Here is a 27,079-nt window from a genome sequence, read left to right on the forward strand (position 1 = left end):
TGGTATTCTTTGGGGAGACGAACAGGTCTACCTGAGGGGGATCCCACATGCTGGCAATCTGATGGAAGACGAGGGGGTGGAAAGCCCATTCGTTGTTGTCCAGGAAGTTTCTGGGCAACGTGTCTGCTTCCGTGTTCAACCTGCCCGGCAGATACATTGCTCTGGGGTCCAGGAGGTTCTTCTCTGCCCAGAGTGTGATCAGCATCACCACCTTGAGGAACGACCTGCTGCGAGTGCCTCCTTGCTTCTGCAGATAAGCGACAGCTGCCATGTTGTCTAGATGTAGAAGTATTCTCTGGCCTCTGATTTGGGACGCCAAAGTTAGTGCTAAGAAGGCTGTCCTCATCTCCAAGATGTTGGATACCACTCCCTGGGTAGAACATGACCATCTACCCTGTATTCTGGTTTCCCCGGAATGGGCTCCCCAGCCCTGTCCGCTTGCATCGGACATAATTGTGATCCAAGGATGGGGGACCAGGTGACTAGGTTTGGAGAGGTTTTCTGGAACTGTCCACCAGTGAAGATCCCTGTGCATTACTCCCATCAGCAGTATCGTCTAGGATAGTCGTCGTTTCTTCCACTGCGCCAAGAAACCTGTCTGGAACTACCTTAAGTGCCAATGGGCCCAAGGAACCATGGGTATACAAGGAGACACTGTGCAAATGAGGCTCAGACATTGTGAAGCTGTCAGATACAGGCTCCGGATGACCTTGATCATTCTCTGGGTGACAATCCTTGCCTTTGGCGGTGGTAATGACACTGTCCCCTCCTGAGTGTTGAACATTGCACCCAGGTAGATTATCTGCTGTGTGGGTGCTAGTTGACTCCTTTCGGAATTTATTAGCCACCCTAGCTCTTTTAGGGACTGTAGAAGAATTTCCCGGTGACATACCAACTGATCCGGATTGCTTGCTAGGAGGAGGATGTCATCCAAGTAGTGGAATATCCTCAAGCCCCTTTCCCGCAGGGGAACCAAAGCGGATATTAGTATCTTGGTGAACACCCTGGGAGAGGTGCACAGACCGAAAGGCAGGGCTTGAAACTGTAGGTGGGTCCATCCCACTGCAAATCTCAGACATTTTTGAAATGCAGACAGAATTAGAACGTGTAGGTACGCATCCTGCAGAAATCATCCAATCTTATGGCTGGACTGCCTGAATAATCCTCTGCAGGGACTCCATTTTGAAGCTTTTGGGGCAGATATACCGGCTGAGCCTCTGAAGGCCTGTCACAGGCCTCCACCCACCTGTCCTCTTGGGATCAGAAATAGGGTGGAGTAGACGTCTGCGAGACGCTCTGCCAAGGGAACCAGAACAGCCGCCCCCTGAGGCTGAAGTGACGTTAGGAAGTTTTACAGAGCTTGAGCCCTTGGCGGAGAGGATGGAATCTCTGTTCCTTTGAAAGAATCCCGAGGTGGGGGATGAGAGAAATTCCAAAGGTGCCCCAATTGAATTGTAGACAGAACCCAGGGGTCCTGACAGCATGTGGTCCAGACTGGGACAAGAACTTTAGCCTGGCTCCCACCGGGAGTGCCTGGGCTACTCTGGCGTCAAAAAGACTGCTTCTGCTCCTGTGGAGCCGGAAAGGTCATTCATCTTCCTGTTCAAAAAGAATGTCTGAGTACCTTTCCAAGGTCTTTTGTTGTCTCTGGGCTGTCTTGACTGCCTAAAATCTATTGGATTTGTCTGGCGGAATCTAGAGGACCTGCCTCTGAATCTTCGCATCCTTCCGACCTGGGGAAGCACACCGGACTTCCCTCCTGACAGCCTGGAGATAGCTTTAACCGTTTTGTCTCTGAATAGTGCTTTTCCACTGAATGGGATTTTGCACCAATTTTGTTGGAGAATAAGTCAGCCAGCCAATCTTCCAGCCAGAAGACCCTCTTCACCATTACTGAATGCAACATGGATCTTGCAGAGCATCTGATCGTGTCAATGGCCGCCACCCTGACAAAGTCTGCTGACAACCGAAGTTCTTCCAAGGCTTTAATTATATCCTCCTTGGGGACATCCTGACGCAAAGCCGTCTCAATATTATATGTCCAAGATCTTATGACATTTGATACCGATGTGAGGGCGATAGCTGGCTTACATGCTGCTCCCGCGGCTAAATAGCTCCTCTTCGGGTCCAGGTTGGTTCGCATGCCTAGCGGTTCTTTTGAAGGAAGCGGAATCCTCCATTGGTAAAGCGCGTTCCTTTTTTTTTTTTTTTTTTTTTCGAGTCGCACCACCAATGCGTCTACCACTGGCATGGATTCTGTTAATGGGTATAGTTTATTGAACCAGCCCCATGAAAGTTTTCTATCAGTCTTTGCCCATTCATTCTGAATGACCTGGCTAATGTCGCCTCAACAAGAAGACTCTTGGGGAGGCTCTTCTGCGTCTTCTCAGGTGACTGCAGTTTTGACTGCCTGGAAGAACAGCTTTACCAAGGAGAGACTGAAGCCAGAAGGTTGACTCCTCTGAAGAGTCTACAGGTGGTGAATCTCTAGCTGGTCAGCCTGACAGTGGCAGAGGTGTACTGACTGTTGCAGGACCAGGGAGATTGGGTTCTGTATCCTGAACCTGGGACAACTGCTGAAGTGGTTGAGCGGGGACCCAAGTCGCAAGCTTGGAGAAGGAGTCCTTCATTGTTCACTTGAGCAGGTCTACAGCGTGCTGATTTTCTAGCTCGCAGCCGGACTCATAGTCCATAAAACAGTCCTTACAGACCACTCTGTCTGGTAGTGGTGTGGCCCCACCTGTCCAGCATTTCTTCTTTGTATAGGTCCTAGGAGAGGGGGAAGGATCTTGTCCTCTGGATCTTGATCTCTCTGATCTATGACGTGAAGAATGAGACCTGCGGTCTGATCTGTCGTCATCACGGTGTCTTGAAGATTTTCTGGACCTCTTGGAGTGGGCAGGGCCACGGTGTAAGGAACTCACATTAGACAGTGAGCGCACTTTTTTTTTTTCAATACTCACATATAGTTGGTCACATACCTAATAGGGGTGCGAGGATCTTTGTTTGCAAGATAAATGACTAATTGCAGAGTTAGGCAAAAGGATCAGCTGCGGAAATTTAGAAAGAAAGGGAAAAAAGAAGGAACTATGGAGTTTTTTTTTTTTTTTAAATAACACACATTTATTTTAATTATTTTATCTAGCAGCATTTTTTTTTTTTTTTTTTTTGAGAATAAACACAAAAAGGTAGCTACCACAGAGCAGCATCAGTGAAACCTAGCAGGGCACAGCTGAGGAGACTCTGACGGCTAACCCTGAATCTGAACTTAACTAGGCTCAGGTGGATGGGCTAATAATCCCATAAACCACCATTGCAAAGTAACTCTGGAAGAAAAAGGGCAAATCTGGCCCCTCTTCCAGAATCCAAGATGGCCGCAGTGATGTCGAGTGATATACAAAACAAAACAAAAACTGTAGCCCACCGCTGATTTCGGGGGAAACAATCAACAACTGCAAGCCTGTCAGGATAAAAGGCACCTGCCCCATCAAACTGACCGGACTTTAAAGGGAGCATCACAAAAAATAAAACAACAAGCACACCTTTTTTTTTTTTTAAAGGAGACCTAACAGGCAAGTTAAAGGAAGGAAGGGATGGGAGAGGGGAGAGACAAAAAACAATATATGCCTAAAAATAAAATGGAAACCACCAGCCTGGAAAGATGTGAGCTGATCCTTTTGCGACTCCACTGCATTCATCATGGATGCGATAGCAGACTTCGTTCCTAAACGGAAACTCTGCGAAATGACCCCAACAGATCCACAGAGGGGTCTCCCAGCTTATTAGCGCTAATAGCGGCCCAAGAACAGGGACTGCGCCCGGGAAAGGCTAAACCCGGCGGACGCTGCCGATTGCAGAGGTATGGACATACATCTACTCTTCACCAGCACAAGAAGGTATGAGGGAAAAAAGGAGAATGTTGGGGGAGGGGCTATGCCTTTAATTTATTCTATTCACTAGCCCTGAAGGAGGAGTCGAGGCGGAGCTCTATCACAAGTATGCTGCCATGGAGGCACCAGGAAATAGGACTTTGATCTATTTAAAAAAATATGAATGTTGACAGATGCAAATGCGAACTAATGTAAATCGATAATCATCGTTTTACATCAGTTTTTTTTCATAAAAATTTTTGTTTTTTGCACATAGGTTCATGCCATGGCCTATTTCATGATTTGTCAATTTCACGTTTGAGATTTTGTGTACTGTTTATGCGGACAGGCACTTTAATATAATTCACGGTTCATGTTCATTCATGCAACTTCCACATTTATGGTCACCTTCTCCGTAAAGGTTTCCTTTGATACTAGCGCAACTATATATATTTTTCTCATTCCTTAACATCCCCATGGATTGGAGGGTGTTAAAAAAAGAGCCAGGAGGCTGAGCGAAGCGAGGACGTGAGGCCGACTGGCCACTTACAGCGAATTCTACGTCGCCCTGGATCTCTTGCTACAGCTACTCAGGTTCGGCTCGGATTGCGCCTGCGCAGTCAAGACGGGAACCATATCGATTGGAGGAACCATATTATACATTCACATCAGTTCCTGCCCTCAAGGAGCTTACAATCTAAGGTCCGTATTTTGCATTCTTGCATAGACATATCAAGGCCAATAAACCTAACATGTCTTTACAATGTGAGAGGGGAGACCAGAGTACCTAGAGGCAAGCCATGCATGCAAAGGGAGAGCTCAGTTTTTTTCTGCTTAGCTAAAGAGAAGACATGGCTCCCTTTGGGCCAATAGGCCTGGAGGTTTCTTTTATGCTGTTCCCACCCCTCATTTTTTGACACTGCTTTGGGACGTCTCACTTTGTCAAGATTAAGGCTGTGTCCGTCCATGAACGTAAGAGAAAATATGATTTTTGTACTCACCGTAAAATCCTTTTCACTGAGTTCATGGACGGACACAGCACCCACCCCTCCTTTTTAAGTTTGTACTGCTCTTGACGAACTGAGCTGCTGAGTGCAGGCTGAGGGAATATAGCCAGTAGGACCGCCCCCTGGGCGGGGCTGTTCAGCTTTGATGTTGTTGACACATTCTGCCTAGTCACTCCTAAAGGAAGGCTAATACCCACTTTGTCAAGATTAAGGCTGTGTCTGACCATGAACTCGGAGAAACGGATTTTACGGTGAGTACAAAAATACTATTTTTTTCAACCATGTTTATCTCCCAGTAATGGCTCGCCTGCAACCTCTTTGCAGCCACTTCTTGTCTACATGCATTCCAGTGATTACTGCATCTCTTAGGGCAGGTTTCTTGATTGTGAGAAAAGTGGACCATGTGTTGAAATGTTTATCTGAAGCGCATGTAGAAAGGTGACAACGCAGGAGCACAAATGGAAGGCAGGGACAGGGCGTTGTCATCCTGTTGCAGGAAATGTCTGAAAAAGGAAGCTTATTCCCCAGGGAATATTTTAATAAAAGCTGCAGATTTATCATTGAGAGTATAACTGTTGCATTTACAGTAACATGTTGAATTTTGTATGAGAGTTTAGTTTTTGGTCCACATCTATTTTAAATAAACTTTAGTATGGCTTATATTGTAGTAGAATTGTATTATGATTGTTGTAATTATATGTTCTAACTTGTGATGAAGGGTCTTTTAAAAATCTTCAGCATTGAATATGTTAATTAATGAGTGGTCTCACCCTGCATATGACCTTAGAGTAGCTACCAATTTGGCCTATTAAATAGCAAAAGAGATAAACCTGGCCACACGCTCGTCATTTAACCCTTCTCTACTGGCTGAGAGGTGTTTTCAGACGTCAAACACGTCTCGTCTCCTGGGACTTCCTGCTCTGCCCTTTCTCCCTGAAAGGGCCCATTTTACGCCTGCAGGTATTTTTGGAACTCAGGTCTGTCCTGTGTGCGTAAGAGTCTTCCATGGGTCCTGTTGCGGCCAGAAGTTCTGATTAATTAAAGGGCAGTAAAACACCACCATAAACTGAGAGATGTGTTCATCCTTGTGGCCAGGCCAGGCCAGCCGCACTCTTGCGGTCGTGTGCGGCTTTGCTTACCAGTCACAGAGAGAAAACTGTAAAACCATTGTGAACTGTTATTGTGAACTGTGGGTTTGTGAACTGGGATACCAGTTAACGTGGATAGACATAGATTGTTTTTTTTTTTTTTTATTAATCTTGGTTTTATCATTTAGATTTTTGTATATACACAGTGTATATTAATTTTGTTTCCAGTCCAACATTGTGAAGCCCTGCCGAAGGGCCATCTTGAAACCCCCTAAAATGCGGTGACTGTTTTTAATTTTAATTGTTTAGACTGCTATTGTAACTTAATAAACTTCACATGGACTGTCAACAATATTTTGGCACTCTTTTCTACAAACTTTGAATTGTTCCTCTCACTTGACAGCTGTTTCTGTTGTTTTTATTTAAAGGCTAACCTTTTCATAATAAATCTGAAATTATAAAAAAAATTAAACGGGAGCCTGGAATTCATTGCACCCGCAATCGTCAGTTCATTTTCTTGCACACACTGCCTACAGCTCTGTTGCCTGTACCTATGTATGGGCTGTCTTTGCAGAGTTGAAGGCCGTGTGACTAATGCTAATCAGCGATTTCAAACTGAAAGTACGTCTGCTGCAGTGGCTGATGGTGCTTGTAGTTTATTCTTTCACAGGAAGCTGTGATTGAATGATGTGGCTGTATGGGCAGACCTTAGCACAGCGGCGCTAAAAGTAACAGCGAGTGTGGGGGAAAAGGACTCCCGTACCGTGGGGGAGAGGGGGTTTATCAGGGGGAGAATGTGCAGGAGCTGGAACATGTAACATCTTTCAAATGTGAACTTTATCCTTTTAAATCGTGTCTCATTTTCTCCTCTTCCAGATCGAAAACTTACAAGAGCAGTTAAGGGACAAAGAGAAGCAGTTGGGCAGCCTGAAGGATAGAGTGAAATCTCTACAGGCAGATACCTCCAACACAGACACTGCACTAACTACATTGGAGGAGGCGCTGGCGGAGAAGGTGATCACAGCATAGCGGTTAATGTACATGGATTAAGGGGACTGACTAACCTGTATTAATGTCTTGTCTGGGTTGATGCTTGGTGGTTGAAAAAAACTGTCATGATAAAAATATGCATTGCTGACAGGCACCTAAAGTGGTTGTAAACCTCAGACATGAAATATGAACAAAGCATATCCCTCTATAGTGTGTATTTTGTCTCAATTAAGAACACCAAGTGTCATTTCTGTCTGATGCTTTATTCCTCCGCTAACAGCATGAGTTGCTTCTGACAAGTTTTCATGACACCAAGAGAAAAATAGTGACAGGGGAGGGATCTCCAGCTCATTGACCGCCTTAGCTCTCTTCCTGTACGTTGGTTGAATGGGGGGGGGGTCTTTTCCCTCCAATCGGCTCTCATAGCTCTCCTCACTGAGCTCTGCAGAGTACAACTTCAGATCTCTGCCCCTTTTTTTCTGGATGCTCAGACAAGCTTTATAAATTCTGGACTTTGAATGGATGAAGAGAAGAGAAGACTGCAAATAAATTGGTACAACTTACAGTGGGGATCGAAAGTTTGGGCACCCCAGGTAAAAATTTACCCAGTGAAGTGACTATTCTCGGGTGATACACAATAGAGATAATTAAAAAATAAATCCTCCTATATACAGTGGGGATCGAAAGTTTGGGCACCCCAGGTAAAAATTTGTATTAATGTGCATAACGAAGCCAAGGAAAGATGGAAAAATCTCCAAAAGGCATCAAATTACAGATTAGACATTCATATAATATGTCAAAAAAAGTTAGATACCTCAAACAAGAATTGAAAGACTCTTGGCTGTGATACTTGCCAAAGGGGGCAGTACAAGATATTAACTCTGCAGGGTGCCCAAACTTTTGCAGACGCCATTTTTTGTGTAAATGATGGAAATAAAATCTAACTTTTTTTTACATATTCTAAGAATGTCTAATCTGTAATTTGATGCATTTTGGAGATTTTTCCATCTTTCCTTGGCTTCGTTATGCACATTAATACAAATTTTTACCTGGGGTGCCCAAACTTTTGATCCCCACTGTATATAGGAGGATTTATTTTTTAATTATCTCTATTGTGTATAACCCGAGAATAGTCACTTCACTGGGTATATGTAAGGGGTTACAACCACTTTAAAGTCCAGTTGAGGTTTCAGGGTAATTGCTTTATGCAGGGAAAATCTGCTCTGTGTCTAACAGTTATTTTTCTTTGTAAAGCAGCCTCAGGGAGAGTAGAAAATCCTGTGCCATCCACTCTGCGACTGAGTATAGCCCTTTCTTTCTGTGTAGAAGCAATGGTCTCTCTACAGCAGTCTGATGCACCTGCATATTTACAACTAAAGTTCTCCAATCAGTCTCAAGAGCTTGAGCTTTGCTGATAGGAGAGCTCTAGCTCTAATATACAGAGGGACTGAGGGGCCGCTGCAGAAAGACTGCTGCTTCCACACAAAGATTGGCAGAAGACAAGCTATTTTACTGTAGCTGTGGCTGCTTTACCAGCTACACAGATGGTAACCATGTGAACCCTTAGGCTTCATTCACACTTGGCAGACTCTGTCGCTACGGAGTCCGCCTGCTCCCATCGGCTCAGCGGGAGATCAGTCCGCAGATCTACGCTGAGCCGACGATGACAAGCTCCTCTCTGCTCACTGAGCGGGGAGGGGCTTGTCGGGCACCGCTGTGTCCCTATGGAGCGATCTGATGAAAACGGACAGCATGTCCGTTTTCATCAGATCTTACCCGATTTGATCCGCATGGACGGATGGGGACGTGGCCCCCATACGTCTGTTTTTAGCGGGTCGGATCGGGTCGGATGTCAGCGGACATGTCTCCGCTGACATCCGACGCTCCATAGCGATGCATGGAGCGGCCGTTCAGGTCCGCTGACAGACGGACCCGAACGGCCAAGTGTGAATGAGGCCTTACTGTTATATTGCATTTGAAATCAATTGACAGAGTTTTAAATTGGAGTTTAGTTGGGCATCACCTTAGGATAAGCGAACATTTTTGGGTGGACTGCTGACCCTTTAATCTAACTGTCTATTTAAAAAAATACACTTCTTGTTTGTTCCCCAGGAGAGAATTATTGAGCGTCTGAAGGAACAGCGGGACCGCGACGAACGTGAAAAGCAGGAAGAGATTGAGTCTTGCAAGAAGGAGCTGAAGGAGCTTAAAGAGAAAGTCAGCCAATTACAGGGAGATCTGTCTGAGAAAGAGGTAGGAAGACCAGTCTGTCCATTCTTCCATGAACCAGAACTCATAGCCGGGGGATTTTCTAAACATCTGATCAAAGGCCCCATGTACACTGCTGCTGCTAAACGGACGTTCAGAGGCAGTTGGACACTTTTTTTCAACTGCCCCTGAACTCATTCAATTTTATCTTATGTGTACATGTACACAGTTTTGTTTACTGTCGTTTTTAGGCAGTTGCGTTTTATAGGCCTTTATTTTTTAAGGCAAAAAAATTGGTTCAGACGCCAAACACTTCTAAACGCGGAAACCCGCGTTTAGCAGCGTTTCATTTATAGGCATTTTTCACCATTTCGCGTTTTTTTTTAAACGCACGCGCAGCATGTAAAAGCAGCAAAACTGACGTTTTAAACATGGGTTACTATCTGTCAAGTTAAATTGTTCAGGAACAGTTGTAAAAACATCCCGTGTACATGAAGCCTTAATTTAGATTTTTACCTCTTTAATCTGATAATTCATTGATTGCAATCTGTGTTTTTGATTAGTTGGAATTTTTTTATTTGATATAATAGGAGGCAACATTTTTTTTAACTTTTGTAAGGCAGAACTTTTAAAGTTCTATTAAACCGAAAACCAACAACATATGATAATGCCAGATCGTATGATCTGTCTGTGTTCACTGTGCCTGGATACAATGACATTCCTCTTTCCCTAAATGAAATGATTTTAATGTCTCTCTCTTTTTTTTTTTTTTTTTATCTTTTTGGGGTGAGGTCAGCCATCATAAAATAAAATAAAAAATTCCAGTCAATGATACCACTTTCTCTGTTACTATCCTCCAAGCAATTCTTTCTTAAAAGGGAGCCCTAGCCAGTGCTGAAATAAAAGCTCTTGCTGCAGTATTCGCCTAACCTTGTCATATGTTGAATGAGCCAAAGATCATATACTGTGTCTGCAGGGCGTCATGTGTCCAGCGCCCCCCCCCCCCTCTCCCATTAAGGAAATGTCACCACTGCACCCTGTACCCATAGTGTAAAGATGGCAGTCATCACCTCAATGACGCTTTCTGCATCGTTGAGGACCACGCACGGTAGAAGTTCTTAAAGCGGAGTTCCGCCCAAAAGTGGAACTTCCACTCAAAGAGCCTCACCCATGCACAGTAGGGTTTCCCAGCCATGTAGCCGTAAGGCTACACGGCTGGGTTCCCTTAACCGCTATGGCAGCGGCAGCCCCCGACAGCTGATGGAAACATCAACTGCGGTGCCGACATCACTGGACTTCAGGACAGGTAAGTGTCCTATTATTAAAAGTCAGCAGTTGCAGTATGTGTAACTGCTGGCTTTTAATACTTGCAGGGATTGGCGGACCTCCTCTTTAAGAAGACGACTTTGGGTGTCATGTCGCTGACTTAAAAACAAAATAAGTGGTGGGGACATGGAGCTAAGTTTGAAATTGGGCCTTAAGGAATACACCACCCTGCCTATTTTAATAGTGAAGGAGGAGCAACTGACAGATGAGGTCATCTTTTTGCTCTCTTGCTAATGTATTTTCATACAGTGCACCCTAATGGATACCAGAGCTGCCTCTCTTTCTCTGACTTACTGCTGCTTTTTAGGGGAAAATAGAGGCTGATAATGAGTCAGGAACAGGTACTTAGATTAGTTGCATTGAAATAACTTGTTTATTTATTAGAGAATACAGAGCTGTATGGATTGTGTCTTTATATGTCCCTGCAGTTCAACTTTAAACATTTAATTATGATTCCAAATGTGGCCTATCCAAGGCATTGTGGCCTCAAAACCAGCATTTCTCTGTCTTACAAAAAATTGTTGTTTTTTCTTGGATCACATTGGGCATCTGTTCTGGGATTAGTAAATTAAAATATTACCAGGTAAAGTTGCTCTCTAACATATTGGTGTTGCTGTGTTCTCTGCAGTCCTCACTTCTTGACCTTAAGGAGCATGCCTCTACCCTAGCCTCCTCTGGCCTTAAGAAGGATTCTAGATTAAAGACCCTGGAGATCGCTCTGGAGCAGAGGAAGGAGGAATGTTTGAAGCTGGAGAACCAAATGAGAAAGGTGAGAAAGTTCTGGATACTTCCCCACCATGCCAGCCAATCACACTTTTTTGAACCAATCACTGCGCTGTGTACCCCTCTGCTTCTCAACCAATTACAGAGTTAATTATTTGTTTATATGTTGGCCAGTTAGTCCTATTTCAGGATTTTTTTACCCCAGTTCAGATTGTAGACACAGGTTTTAGTATCAATGCATATGGTTTTTATACTAAAAATGACTTTTCTATTAACTAAAAAATACAATTGTGTTTTACTGTCATAATTTTCTTCCCTTAAAGCTGAACTCTAGGTTTCAGGAACTTTTATTTGTTTATTCATTGTTCCCCCTATTCACAGTAGTTCCTCAATTCTATTTTCTAGAAGAAACTGCAGAACACCTTATTTTATTACATTTTCTATAATAGTAATACAGCCAATCATAGGCGTGCGCACAGGGTGTGCCTGGGCACATCCTACTCATCTAGTGCACATTGGCATTATTGCTCTGTGTGCCAGTCCTCCCTCTTACCCACTCTGCCATAAGAAAAGTGCTTCACTGTGTCAGCAGAGAGATTAATGTACCGGGACCATATACATGTAGACGCATACACACACATGTGTGTTTGAGCTTTGGGGTGCACACCCTAATGCAATGGGCTGCACACACCTATGCAGCCACTACTCTTACTTTAGCCTGAGCACCACATTCAGCTTCACTGGAATTCATGTCCACATGAACTTCAGTTCATGTGGACTCAGATGATGTGGGTGGATAGCTTTGTGACACAACCACCCACCGGTTTATGCCACTACCAGTTTGCTGCCAAATGCATGATCAGGACAGGACAATTGTGTGAGATCTTCACAAAGGATGCACCCACTTTGATTTAAGGATGGCAGCTCAGACCTTTAGGACCACAAAAGGGAAGATACTCAACCGGTCGCTATGCAATATAGAAAGAGCAAAGGTAGCTGGTCGTGAGAGCTGGGAAAGCATTTCTTATGACCTATTGAGGAATATATTGGTGGTATAATTTTATAAGACAAACTACAGATATTAAGAACTTGATATATACCTAGTTATAGGTAAGGCTATGGCTTTACATATAGAGATATAGAGAAATTTCAAACTGACTGTAGTTAAGCGTTAAAAATACACTATTACCTGTCACCTGCTAATAAGGAGTGGAGTGATGGTGCCTCCTGGAAGCCCACCGAACAGTATAGTGCATTTACAAATTCACGCTCCCTCATCACCAGAGAAAATTTCGTATATATATATATATATATCAGTCATATGAACATACTTGTCAAGCATAGATCTTACACATGTAATCTGTGAGTGTTATCAGTTGTTAAGGTACCAAGGTCAACTACCTTTTAAATCCAAGGCTTCATTTCTGAACTACGACAATGCTCCTTTCAGACAATGAATGTACTAATCATAACGCAGCCCAACAGATCCTAATATGTCCTATAACCTTCTTGGTTTTGCTTTTTTTTTGCTATTTTTATTGCCCAATCTCCTTATTTTCTATCTGACCTCCACCATGTTTCTTGTCCCTGTCTCAGCATTCTGATGGGTTACCACACTCCGGGAAAGCAGTAAGTTCCTCTGCATGGGCACCCACGTATTCCTGTCATTGTCACCTTCGCATGATCTTCCCCACCATCCCCCTACCCTCCATTTGTTCTGGAATGTGTTTCAGTCATATATGCTGTTTATGAATTTTAAAAGGACACTTACTTTTTCACTTTTTACCTCCACTGTCTAGTAAATAACCTCTAAGTCTAAAACTAGAAAAAAGGATAAAGCGGGCGTAAAGGCTGGCGGAACATTATGTGAAAGTTGAACTCCAGCCCGCCCTTCAGTCTTGCACAATTGTACAGGTTTATCTTAGTATGAAGGAAGATGTCCCTGTGACCGCATATTATCCCAAGGTATGGTGGTAAGTGGCAACCTCAGCCTGGACTCTATTCGTGGGGTGTAGCCTGACCGGAGTCCAGGCTGAGGTTGCCACTTACCACCATCCCTTGGGATGTTATGGATGTGTGGTCACAGGGGCATCTTCCTTCATACTGAGATATCTTAGGAGCCAGGATGGGCTCCCTCCTGACCAGCACTCACAGCTGTGGTGGTATGGAATTGATACCCCTTCAGAAAGCCTGAGCAGTACACGATACAAGTCTCTTGTGGACAGATTTTTTCCTGTACTGAACAATGTGCAGATAAAGAACCGAAACAGAGAGTACTGGATAGTGCAGATAAACCACATTAATAGGGAGAAATTTAAAGTGACTTAAAGCATATTGCCAAAAACAGCTGGGAAATTACCATGTCCTGGATATCTCATATAAAAGCTCAAAGTACTTCTTGTCCACTTTGATTAAGGGGGCATGGATGCCGAACCATTCATTTAGTGGTGGTTCTACATCGCTCTATACGCAGATGCGGTCCTCTGTTCATGTTTCAGTATGGGACGCTTCTGCAGTCTCTCTCATGACCATTTGCAGACCACCTAACTGGGAATGTAGGGTATCATTTTGAGGTTAAATACCGTTGTTATGGCAGCACTTAGCTGTCATAACCCTGGTATTGTTTTTTTCCTTAGGCGGCCGGCTTTCAGATAAAAGTGATCCCAGCGGCAGATTCGCTCAAGCTCACTTTTATAGGCGGTGGGAGAAGTATCTTTCCTCTCCTCCTGCTGCTTCCCGATCGATTCCGAGCTTACCAGAGCCACGGCCAGTACTCAGTTTTCTCTGTCACAATTGCACTAATACGGCTACAATCACCTCAAGTATAGTATAAAATACAGATTTTTACTTGTAAATAACAAATCAGAAAAAGGTCTGGTCTTTAAGTGGTTAAACTGGGAAAGCGAGAAGCAGCACAAGTTGCCAATCAGTTGTGCTTCGATGCTTATGTGCTAACAAGGTGCACAGTGAGTGGAGGAAAGAGGAGAGTGATGCAGAGATGAGCCCAACAGTCTGTTGATTCTACTTTTCTTGTCCAGCCATAGGCTAGGGATCGGACAAAACCTGTAAGTGTTACTGAACTGCAGCAGAGAAAAATCATGTCTCCTGCCCAACAAGGCATGGTTTTGCTTTGTGGCATTGCTATGTAAATCTCGGGACTAGATGGACAGAGATACAAATATATGTACATATACCGTATGTATTTTATCTGTGTATTTGGGTGTCTGCCTGGAGTTAGCTTTAAAACAAACCTGTAAATATCTCCTATTCTAGTACATTTTTGTTTGGGATAGTTATGCATCCTTCTGGTCAATGGCAATGAATACAAGGTACATGGTATGCATTCAGCAGCGTTTTCAGGCAAAGCTGCTAACTAGCTGCCTTTTCCAGAATGTCCGCTCCCCAGGATCCCCTGGTAGATACTACATAAGGAGAGTTGGTGAGCTGGGGCTCATCCGAGGTATCCTAGAACAGTGGTTCTCAACCTGAGTCCTCAAATACCCGCAACGGGCCAGGTTTTCAGGTTTTCCTTTACTTTGCACAGCTGCTTTAAATCAATATCAATGACATGGTATTGATAGGAGCTATTTTATCTAAGGAAAGTTCCCAAAACATGGCCCGTTGGGGGTACTTGAGGTTTGCGGTTGATGCCTCGTGCACACGACCGGTTTTCCTGGCAGAAAAACTGCCATGAGCGCTTTTGGCCGGGAATCGCAGCCGTGTGTATGCTCCATCGCCGTTTTCCCGACAGGAAAACCGGCGGGAAATAAGAGAGAACAGGTTCTCTTTATTTCCCGCCAGGATTCCCGGCAGTTTTTAAGCCTACAGTTTCCCTATGGGGAAAACCTGCGGGGGAGCATACACACGGCCAGGTTTCCCGACCAAAGCTCTCATGGCAGTTTTCCTGTCGGGAACCCCGGCCATGTCTAGCAGGAAAAAGCTACCGAGCAGGTTCTCGGTTTTCCCCTCTGTTTCCCCAGCGGACTTTTTACTCCCGGGAAAACCGATCGTGTATACAAGTCATGAGAACCACCTAGAACGCCATACCTTTGTGGAACATGTAATGTAATATTTACCTGTAGTGGAGCAAATGTAAATTAAAAGTGCTGCTTTGGAGCTTAACTCCAACCTTCACTTCAGTCTTGCACAGTTGTACAGGCTCCTCTCCTCAGATTTCAATGTACACTATGAGCATCTCACAATGTGCATTAGAAGCTGCAGCAAGTTAGATAGAGCCTGCTCCACCCCTTGCTGGAAGCCTGGCTGTCCCTGGCCTTTTCCTTTCATTCATTGGTTTTCAGTTGTTTGAGCATCACTTGTGGGCGTTTTGTAGGGTGATCGGCAGGCCTAGAAATGTCTACTTTTTCAGACTGACATGGACCCATCAAACATTTTGGTATTTGCATGTCCCCTCCCAAGAGCCAGACCTCTACTTGCATCACAGCTGAGGGCTCTTGACAGGAGTACTGAGGTAGGGTGCTGTGATGTGATGTTTTTCAGAAAGCTGTATAAAGCACACTGTTGGACCCTTCCACCAGCCATGATCTGCCGGCAATGTATAGAGAAGCACAGATAACAACAATGACATCAATGGGTCTAAAATAAGCTATAATGTAATGAAAATAAAAGATTGCATTTCAAATTTCCATTGGCATGTTAATAGGGTGATAACCAGTAATAGCAGAATATAAGCAGAATAAACTTCAACCTTTAATCTTATGCCTATACCAATTTTATTTCTTTACATTGCATAACTTTCATCTGGTTCCTGATGAACTGGCCATAAATTGGTTAGTTGGGGGCCCTTCAATTGAAAAATGAAAAGAGTTGAGCATAACATTTTCAGTCAAACAGTGGCTGTATCCAGTAACATGCAGTCTCTGTTCAGGTATTTTGCCGCCGGAGCCAGCTGTCAAAATACAATAGATATGTCTTTCCACGCTATATAGTGTGGCTGAATGACTGTTTGGTATATAGCCAGTCTAATAATTGGCTGGCGTGGGGAGGTGTTAGAAACCCTTTTGGGCTTTTACTGCTATCCAGGGCTTCATTTGAGAGACTAACCATCACTTCTATTATGTATACGTAGCCTACATATCATCTTTTTAGCTGATTGGCTCTGTACATGCCTCCTGGCCTGGCAATTTATGATGGTACTAGCAATGAATGCTGTTTTATTTTCATTGTGAGTGTTGTGGTGCTTTTCACCCTCCCCCTTTTTGTTCCTGGTCGGTTTAGGTGACCTGGACTGTCCTGTCACGAGTCCAATGTTGTTTTTGTCCTCCCCGTCTTGTCCTGTTGATGTGACCTGGTACTGGCAGCCATTGACAGAGCTCCAGTGTGATGTGGGTAGCAGGGGCATGCTGGGTGGAATGGCAGCATTGCCTCATAAATAAACAGTTGCTAATTATTGTCCACAGCGGTAGCCAGAAATGGGTGCCAGGGAAGGTGGAGAGGTGGGGGTTGGGGGCACCAGCAGCTGTTCATTGCACTTTGCCAGCGGCCTTTTAGGAAAACGCAGAAATGAGCCTTTTGGGAAATTCCTCATCCAGGCACAGTTATTTTATTGCTCATTCAACTAAGAATCAATTTCATGATGCGACTTATGTTATTGGGGCGTTCCTGACATTAAAAACATGGAGTAGCTTGTTCATTACACATATTTGCTTAGCTTCCTTCTTAATTTTACCAGGTGATTGCGTTTGACTGCTCCTCAAGCTATGTTAAATTTTTTTTATAAATTCTAAACTAGCTTCTCATGACCACCGCAGCAAGATCATTGTTTTTTGCACCGCATTAAGCACAGTAAGGTGCGGTGGTTAGACTTGGAGCGCCACTCAGCACAGAGAGAAAACCAATTATATGCACTCATTCCCTGGTGATCAATTAATTGTGTACAAAGAAAGCCACACTCCCAGCCTGACTGAAGTATGAGTATCCTGTGTAAAATGGCCTCAGACAGCTCTGCTTTGCTAGCTACCCCCTACTGACGCGTTTCAACCTGCTCACCAGGGCTTAGTCATAGAGGTGGGGATTAGCCACTGCATACGGGTGAAGAAATTGAATTGTGGAAAATGTGTGTGTGATTTTGGCTAATGACCAGACAAGAAAAACATTTTTACTATCCAAAGTTAAAACAACAAGGGCAGAAGATTAAATAGATGGTTAAGAGAAAAAAAATGACTGAAGGCCTGCTTTAATATTTTTCTGCTTCTTACAAAATATATTGTTGACCCACCAGGCACAGGATGCAGCACAGGAGGCCAAATCCAGTCCAGAGGTGAATGAGCGGGTGCAACAGATGGAAAAGGAGGTGGCCAGGTATCGGGAGGAAGTTGGAAAGTCACAGACTGAAGTGGACCGGCTGCTGGAAATCCTGAAGGAGATGGAAAATGAAAAGAACGAGAAGGACACCAAAATCGCCGAGCTGGAGAGGTATGAGGCATGCGGGTGTGTACTAATCATGGACTAATATAACCAATCCAAGCCTACCATGTGCAGCAACTCATGGTGACCAATCCAAGCCTACCATGTGCAGCAACTCATGGTGACCAATCCAAGCCTACCATGTGCAGCAACTCATGGTGACCAATCTTCTGCTGTTCTGTTCCAATGATCCAAAGCTGATTGGCTGCCTTAAAGCGTTTTTTTTTCTGCTGCAAGGCAAAAGTCATAATGAGCTAATATGCACCGCATATTATCTCATTATGAAATACTTACCTCGGAACGAGGTTTGTAGCACTTACCTGGTCCACGCCGAGCGAGATGTCCTCTTGCCTGGCGTGTCTTCCGGGTATCGCCGCTCCAGCGCTGTGATTGGCTGGAGCGGCGATGACGTCACTCCCGCGCGTGTGCGCGGGAGATTTAAATTCGGGAAGGTCCGGCAGCTGCCGGTCCTTTCGCCGTAGATCTCCCCTGCGCACGCGCCGCGGCGCATTGCGAGGGGAATATCTCCTTAACCGTGCAGGTTTAGGAGGTATTCTCCTTACCTACAGGTAAGCCTTATTATAGGCTTACCTGTAGGTAAAAGTAAAAAAAAAAGGGTTTACAACCACTTTAAGTAACTGCGCTTTGGATGTCATCATTGGAGGATGGTAAAAAGCTTTTACCTCCATCTGCATGAGTTAAATGTATTAAGTGGGGGTTAATTTATTGGGGCTGCCTTTGTTGAGATGCAAGTTTGCAATGCTCATTCCTGAATTTCTCTTTGTCCAGGTTTACTATTATCATGGGCATGGTACCAATTTTTTAAACACCGCAGTAAACAAATAATCTTACCCATAGCAACCAATCAGATGGTGCTTAAATTTTTTTCACTGCACTTGAATACTGACTGCTGAAATGGGATTGGTTGAACCAGAAATCCTCTTGTCCGTCTGGCTAATCAGGTCTGGTGTTATCATCATTCATTTTTCCACCAGAGGGCAATGTGTATCCAAACTTTGTGTAGAGTAGTTTTGGGAAGATGGGGAGGGGGTGATAATTAGCTTTGCAGCTGTATCAGTGTTTCCATATCTGGACAGGAGAGAAGTGTAAATAGGCCCCTCCATATAGCGAAAACCTATTAAAATGTATATTGCTGAATTTTATATTATTGTCATTTCGCAGCAATTTCCAAATAAAACACAAAACCAATCACATCAATGCCTGTCCCCTTTCAATATATTAGTACCACCTTTGACAGGCCAACTAGTATGTCCTTGGCAAAGGAGCAAACATGGAACTCCAGTGCTGTACGACAAAGTGATCATGCTGCACTGTGATATGTTATTAAGTACTATCTCTTGATGACAGCCTGCATTTGTGCATTCCACCTTATGTTTTTTTTTTGATTGTTTTTTTTTAAATCGTCACACAGCCTTTGCTTACCATTTAATCTTTCAACGGGACAGTTTGTTCTACTAAAATGGTGCAGTTCTGATCAGCTTGTGACATGTCAAATGTCTAAATTCAGTGGCCAGCACTTTCTCAGCTAGTAGGTTGCAATATTGTGGTCTACCAATCAGCAAAGACCTTTATAATAAAGGTTTTACAGTTCACCTTGTATGGATTTTTTTTTTTTATTCTGGCTGTATGATGTAGCAAATGCACACACTATACCTTCCATCATCATAGCACCAGGCATTCTTTTCTGCTTACTTCACTCTAGGAAAGGCATCTTACAAGAAACCAAAACATTGATGGTAGTACTTTATATCAGTAAACATGCATCTAAAGCATGTTGCATGCTGGAGACATCTGTCTTCTAGCTGGGCAAAGCCTGTGGGATGATTTTAACACCTAGACAGTGGGATATTTATATACAGGCCTGTCATGTAAGTAAAGGTGTGGGGATTCTCCTAGGCATCCTTCAAAAATGAAAGAAAAAAGAGTTTACGGAGAGACGGATAGAGATTGGAAGGATGGAGGAACAGATAGAGATAGAGGGATTGATGGAGGCAGAAAAACAGATAGAGACGGAGGGATGGATAGAGATGAGGGGGAGAGAGATAGCTAGAGACAGAAATGTAGCGAGATCTCTAGAGATAGTGAAAGATAGAGAGAGAGAGAGAGTAGATAGAAATGTATATTGGGGGACACTCTAGGACACCACTAGTTTGTATAGAAACCAAGAACAAGGGAAAAAGATCGGACTGTACAGGCCAGACAAGGAGTCATAAATTAAATTATATATATATATACATATATATATATATATATATAGTTTGGTATGCCTGCCTATAATAGATGGGCTGCCAGTGATTTATAATTTTGGGTTAACAACCACTTTAATATATGGTGCTTGATAGTTTGACTGTACATAAAATAATTTTTTTGCTCTTGATTGATATATCCAAGAAAAAGGAATCCTCGTGTGTCAACACGTTTCACCAAAGTCATGCTTCATCAGGACGCATGAGTATAGTACAGTAATCCTCTCAGCATCGCATATGGCCTCCCGGGTGAGCACCGGAGCAACCAGGGAGGGCAAGATAAAGATCTCACCAGGGCACCTCAAAACAGATCTATTTTGAATATTCGTGAAGCCAAAGGAATATACAAACTAGATCTGTTTTTGAGGCCCTGCTCTCGCTGTAAGAGCAATAACTCTAGCACCAGACCTCCTGTGTGACTGTGAACTGGTAACCTGTAAAGGCTTTTAAAACGTTGCTCTTGAAGGATAAAGTTTTTTCCAATAGGAAAGGAGAGGGGATAATTTACGGTGTGTATTTTAACAGATTGCTCTTGAAGATTCTTAAGTACCATAGTTTGTCACCATTCAAGGGCTGTACGCAATCATAAAACATGACATGCTAGGTGTCTGTTTAGTCAACGTAACATCATCTTTTATATTTTACCAAAAAATTGGGTATTATAATTTTTGTTTTATGTGCACTAAAATTAATTTAAGTGAATCTTTTCCTGAGAATTTGCGTTTGATAAACCACTTCGTAAATATTGTGTGACATAAAAAATTGCAACAACACCAATTTTATTCTACAGGGCCCTTGCATAAAATTGTATACGTGTAATGTTTGGAGTCATTTTCCAGCAAAAAAAAAAAAAATGCAGATTTTTACATGTATGAGAGAAATGTCCGAATTGTCCCAGTTTTTAATGGGTTAACGTATATTTCCACTTTTGCAATCAGATTTGAGGAAACCTATTATACTTTCTGTCATGTGTTCCCATAAACACAGTCAATCCAAAAATAATAAAAAAATATTTTTTTTACCTTTTAAATTTTTTTTCTTTCCAAAAGATTTATACATAGAACTGCAAGCTTTTCTGAATAATTTCTGTTTCAATTGTTTTTTTTTTTTTTAAAGTGTTTTTCAAAGGTAAAGAGATAGAAACATGGAAAAATAAGGCCAACAATCGGACTTGCTAAAGCCATCCATGAGTGAACAAAGTGCAAAACCTGCAACGCAGGCGGCATACAACAATACCTCGAAAATGACAGTATTAATAAACCATATGAATAAATACTGACAGTCATAAGATCACCAGTAGGAATGTGCATTAACATTACAAACTTAAAATAAAAAAGGGGGGGGGGGGGGGAGTCCAAGTTACAAGCATTATTTTCTGAATAATTTCAAAGTGCAATTAGAGAAATTAACTGAAGCAAAGTGCCTGAGCATACAATGTACAACCCAAGCCTTGAGGTTTTTAACCCTTTGTTAGGGACAGATTGCATTCAAATCAAGTTTACAACTGATAATGAAGATATATGAGCATTACATACAGTGGGGAAAAACATTATTTGATCCCCTGCAGATCTTGTAAGGTTGCCCACTTACAAAGAAATGAAGGGTCTATCATTTTTATCATAGAGACAGAATATCAATCAAAAATCCAGAAAAAACACACGATACAAATGTTATAAATTGAGTTGCAGTTCAGTGAGTAAAATAAACATTTGATTCCCAAGCAAAACATGATTTGGTTCTTAGTGGAGAAACCCTTGTTGGCAAGCACAGAGGTAAGACGTTGGTTACCAGGTTTGCACACATCTCGGGGAATTTTGGTCCACTCTTCTTTACAGATCTTCTCTAAATCCCTAAGGTTTCTTGACTGTCGCTTGGCAACTTGAAAGTTTAAGCTCCCTCTATACATTTTCTATAGGATTAAGGTTTGGAGACTGGCTAGGCCACTCTATGTCCTTAATGTGCTTTTTTTTGAGCCACTCCTTTGTTGCCTTGGCAGTATGTTTTGGGTCATTGTCCACGACCCATGTTTAGTGTTCTGGGCGAGGGAAGAAGCTTCTCATCCAAGATTTTACAATGCATTGGCCCCTCAATGCAGCCTGTACATTTTAGCAGAAAATCAGCCCCAAAGCATAATGTTTCCATCTCTATGCTTGACTGTAGGGACGGTGTTCTTAGGGTCATAGTCAGCATTTTGCTTCATCCAAACACGGCAAGTCGAGTTTATGCCAAAGAGCTAAATTTTGGTCTCATCTGACCACAGCACTTTCTCCCAATCCTTCTCTAAATCATTTAGATGTTCATTGGCAAACTTCATACGGGCCGACACATGTGCCTTCTTGAGGAGAGGGACCTTGCTGTGCTGCAGAATTTCAATCCATGGTGCCGTATTGTGTTACCAATGGTTTGTTTGGTCACTGTGGTCTCAACTGCCTTGAGATCATTCACAAGCTCCTCCTGTGTGGTTCTAGGCTGATTCCTTAATTTTCTCATGATCATCCTTACCCCATGAGGTGAAATCTTGCATGGAGCTCCAGACCAAGGGCGATTGATGGTTATTTTGTATTTTCTCCATTTGCGAATTACCGCTCCAACAGCTGTCTCCTTCTTGCTTATGGTCTTGTAGCCCATTCCAGTATTGTGCAGGTCTACAATCTTGTCTGTGACATCTTTTGACAGCTCTTTGGTCTTGCCCATGATCGTGAGGTTTGAATGGAAGAGGTAAAGAAATGGAAATTTCTTTAGGAGCACCTTCTTAAATTGACAGGACTAATCTGTGTACCACATGAGCATATACTGTAGCCAATCTGTGGGTGCCAGAATTATTGTTGGTTGGTAGGGGATCAAATACTTATTTTACTCACTGAACTGCAACTTAATTCATAAGATTTTTTTTTTTCTTCTGGATTTTTGGTTGATATTCTGTCTCTCTCATTTAAAATACAGCTATGATAAAAATGATAGACCCTTCATTGTGAGTGAGCAAACTTACAAAATCTGCAGGGGTCAAATAATTATTTTCCTCACTGTAGAAGAGGAAAGCCATGTAGGATTTTTAAGCAAGTAAAAAAGGTAACCAGAAGTTTTTTTCAATATAGTCATGCTATGTGAATGGGGACAAATGAACAAATAAAAAGTAGGTTTTATCCCTATTTGACTGCAAAAGTGGCAATACATTTTAAAACTAACAAAATACATACGGTAAGTATCCTAATTAGTGTTGATATTAACTGCTTCAGCTACGGACCATTTTGTAGCTAAAGGACCAGGGCACTTTTTGCGATTCGGCACTGCGTTGCTTTAACTGACAATTGCGCGGTCATGCGACGTGGCTCCCAAATAAAATTGCCGTCCTTTTTTTCCCACAAATAGAGCTTTCTTTTGATGGTATTTGATCACCTCTGCGGTTTAAATTTTTTGCGCCCAATTCCTGCACTGCAAGGGTTAAATGCTTCTAGAGGTGTCAGAATAAGAAGCACTTGCAGTCGCATTACATACAGTAGGGGGTTACTAGTCCAGTATTGTATGTGCAAGAGCAGCAGTAAGGTAAATAATAATTCATTTTACTGTAACCCCCAGACCTAAAACGCATTTAAGCCTTGCAATGCGGGGGGTCCTCTGTGATTTTTTTTTCTCATTTTTAAAATTGGGCTTCTGCTCACCTGTGTAGCAGGAAAGCACTATTCTGAGCCCTTGCATTGCACTGCGCTGTCAGTCTCCGTTCCTGGGTGGACATACCTACAAGTATTTTGGAAAGCATGACAGTTTCAATGCATGCATTTACCTCATCATTGTTTTGCCACCCCTCATTGTGGGTGGGTTGTTGACCAAGCTGTAATGCTTAAATGCAGGGGATAAAGGTAAGGTCTTAACCTAGCAATGCTTTATGGCATGGAAATCTAAATGTAAAGACTTGGTGGACATGCCTAAATATATTTTGGCAAGCAAGACCGTTTCCATGCATGCAAATTTCGTCTGTGTATTTCTGTCTGCCCCGATTTCAGGTTTTAAAATTAACCTATCGACAAACAAGTCTGCCCATTGTTTCTAAAGTTAACATAGTCCTCTTATTGGCACACACTTTGACAATGAAGTGATGTAATGAGTGGTATGCTGTCTTCCTCTATTTTTTCCTCTGCATGTCTCTCTTGTTATTAATAGCCTTTCTCCATGTTCACTAACTCTTGTTTCTTCAACTTTCTCTTGCTTCTTTTTTTTTTCTGGACACATGGCTTGGCACAGCATGACATCACGGTGAGTGGATCTGGTACATTTCAAGTTTTGATTTTGATTTGGTCCTTTGTCAAAAGCAACCTCTGGTTTGTGACGGAAGTCATGCACAGTTTCAGTGCCAGAAGCTTTGTATTAGAAAACGACTCAATTTTCCAGTCGACATTCTGGTTAAATAAAATTCAAAGTACAATTTACTAGAATACATTTAAAAAAAAACAAGTCACAGTTTGGATTCTTCTCTTTTGAATTGACCAAGGACAGGGTTTCCCAGCAACATTTTTTTCTGTGTGTACTATACGTGACAATGCTTTTTTGTTCCCTACTTATCTCTCCCGAACGCTGCACAGCTTTTTACTAACTGTCATTGAGCATGTTCACACCTGACCCTGAAACAGTGTTAAGGGATTCATTGCTTGAATTGCATAATCCTAAAGCTGGATACACACTATACAATTTTCTGTAAATGTTTTCCTTCAGATTTACCAAAACCATATAACATGAGGTCAAACCTTAAAGCCCTGTACACGATCGGATATCTGATGGAATCTAATCCAATGGATTTTTTCATCGGATATCCGATGAAGCTGACTTTCATCAGTCTTGCCTACACACCATTGGTTAAAAATCCGATCGTATCCAACGCGGTGACGTTAAACACTATGACGTGTGCTGAGAAAAATGGAGTTCAATGCTTCCGAGAATGCGTTGACTTGATTCTGAGCATGTGTACATTTTTGACCGATGGACTTCCCCACGGACGATCGTTTTTTTCTATCGTTTTTTTTATCCATAGGAAACATTTAAAACAGATTACATTTTGTTTCACCGATGGAAAAAAAAAACGATGGGGCCCACACACAAAAGGTTCGTCAGATGAAAGCGGTCTGTTTTCATCAGACAAACCGATCGTGTGTGCAGGGCTTTAGAGTTTCAATTTGTATGCAATCGGGCAGGCTCTTGCACTACATGGTTTTGGTAAATCTAAAGTAAATCGGACAACACAAGTTGTATAATGTGTATTGTCTTGCATTAATATGAATTTGGCGTCTATCTTTTCTGCTTGCTTGACGTATTTATTGAGAGGTAAATCAACAACACAGAAAGCTGTCTATTACTTGCATCGCTTAATACTAGATTTCAGCATAGTGCACACAGCTGTACATTACTGGGACCCACACTGTGTATAGAGGCATATTGGAAGGGGCCGTTGTACAATCAAGTTTGCCAGGGATATTGTGTAAAGCACCCACATGTGCACCGATGCATGCCTAAATGCGGATAGTTTGCGTTTGGAGTAAGTTATTGTGCATGCAAGTGCTTTACACACCTCCCCAGTGCACTACCATGTACAGTCAATTTCTAATGCATCTAAATAGGTGGCTGTACGAAGCTTTAGTAGGTCCCGGGAACACCATTACACAAGCTCTGCACGCTGTTTGGCCCCTGTACGACCATGCTCATGAGGCCTTCTTGTGCTCCATATTTTTGCTCTTGCTTATGAATATAAATGTCTGCTTTTTTTCCAAAGACGGTTAAAGACGGTTTATTATTTTTACAGTAACATGCTATTATGTGCCTCTCTTCTCTCCCTACTTGGCTTTTGTAACTTGCCTTGTAAGATCATTCCTGATGGTATTTCCTGGTTGGAATCAGAAAAGTGTTAGAATAGAGTGGAAAGTGTTCTGATGAAATTGTGGCAAGGTTTAACAAAAAAATTGTTGCAATTTAATAATTATTTCACCCAAAATTTGTCTAATGGAGGTTCTTATTTGTCCAGGTCATGGTATAGCTAGTAGTAGTTACATATAGCTGTACTTTGTCATATTGAACATTTTTCATAGTGTATTCCAATCCACCTCCTCAGTTCTAATAAATGTCAGGAACATACCCTACCATTTTATATCCATATATCCATGTAGCACTGATACCAGTCATGATGGAATATGTCAAGACAGTTGTTGTCCAATAACTGGATTGGAGGTGTGAAATTTGTGGAACCTTTCACGCCTCTCATTTTCAAAAATACATCCACATCAAACTGGAACAACTATCCACCATTTCAAAATATATTATCTACCCTACAAAGATGCTTTAAATTAGATGCGACAAGTAAGCCACCTGCATTCGGAAACCCTCCTGTGTGTGTGACTCCAAAAACCGAACACGGATGATACAGGAAAATTAACACCTTATATCTGTTAAAGTGGTTGTAAATCCTGTTACACCACTTTAACCTACAGGTAAGCCTAAAATAGGTTACCGTGAATTTCTCTTAAAGGGGTTGTAAAGGTTTTTTTCTAAATAGGTTCCTTTGTGCATTGTTGGTTCAGCAACCTTTTCCTTCGATTTCCCTTCTAAATGTTTTTTTTCTTTGTCTGAATTTCTCACTTCCTGTTCCTCCTCAGTAAGCTGTTCTGTTTTTCAATTTTTTTTTTTCAAATAAATATCTGAAAAGTGTGGTGAGCATTTGTATTCAGCCCCCTTTACTCGAATACCCCTAAATAAAATCTAGTGGAACCAGTCACCTAATTAGTAAATGGAACACCTGTGTGTAAGTTAATATCAGTATAAATACAACTGTTCTGTGAAGTCCTCATAGGTTTGTTAGAGAACCTTAGTGTAAAACAGCATTATGAAGGCCAAGGAACACACCAGACAGGTCAGAAATAAAGTTGTGGAGAATTTTAAAGAAGAGTTGGGTTATAAAAAAAAAATATCCCAAGCTTTAAACATCTCACAGAGCACTTTCCAATTCATCATCTGAAAATGGAGAGTATGGCAGAACTGTAAACTTACCAAGACATGGTTGTCCACTTAAACTGACAGGCTGGGCAAGGAGAGCATTAATAAGAGAAGCAGCCAAGAGTTAACTCTGAAGGACCTACGGAGATCCACAGCTCAGGTGGGAGAATCTGTCCTTGGGACAACTATTAGTTGTGCAGTTC

The 27,079-nt window shown here is 42.4% G+C and overlaps 1 protein-coding gene across 12 annotated transcripts in view; it reads left to right on the forward strand.

Moving 5' to 3' along the window:
- Positions 1 to 27,079, forward strand: part of ERC1 (ELKS/RAB6-interacting/CAST family member 1) — a 351,485-nt gene that overhangs the window by 164,874 nt on the left and 159,532 nt on the right. For 4 of the 12 annotated variants that reach the window (XM_040345288.1, XM_040345294.1, XM_040345292.1 and 1 more), the window contains 6 exons: positions 6,841 to 6,978; positions 9,067 to 9,207; positions 11,117 to 11,257; positions 12,808 to 12,840; positions 17,453 to 17,646; positions 24,144 to 24,155. In XM_040345288.1, the coding sequence (XP_040201222.1) occupies positions 6,841 to 6,978; positions 9,067 to 9,207; positions 11,117 to 11,257; positions 12,808 to 12,840; positions 17,453 to 17,646; positions 24,144 to 24,155 (659 nt within the window). The remainder of the gene's footprint in view (positions 1 to 6,840; positions 6,979 to 9,066; positions 9,208 to 11,116; positions 11,258 to 12,807; positions 12,841 to 17,452; positions 17,647 to 24,143; positions 24,156 to 27,079) is intronic. The other 8 variants (XM_040345290.1, XM_040345298.1, XM_040345297.1 and 5 more) reach the window with 3 other exon arrangements.

Source organism: Rana temporaria, chromosome 3 (genome assembly GCF_905171775.1).
Source record: "Rana temporaria chromosome 3, aRanTem1.1, whole genome shotgun sequence".
In the NCBI taxonomy this organism is placed as follows: Eukaryota; Metazoa; Chordata; class Amphibia; order Anura; family Ranidae; genus Rana; species Rana temporaria.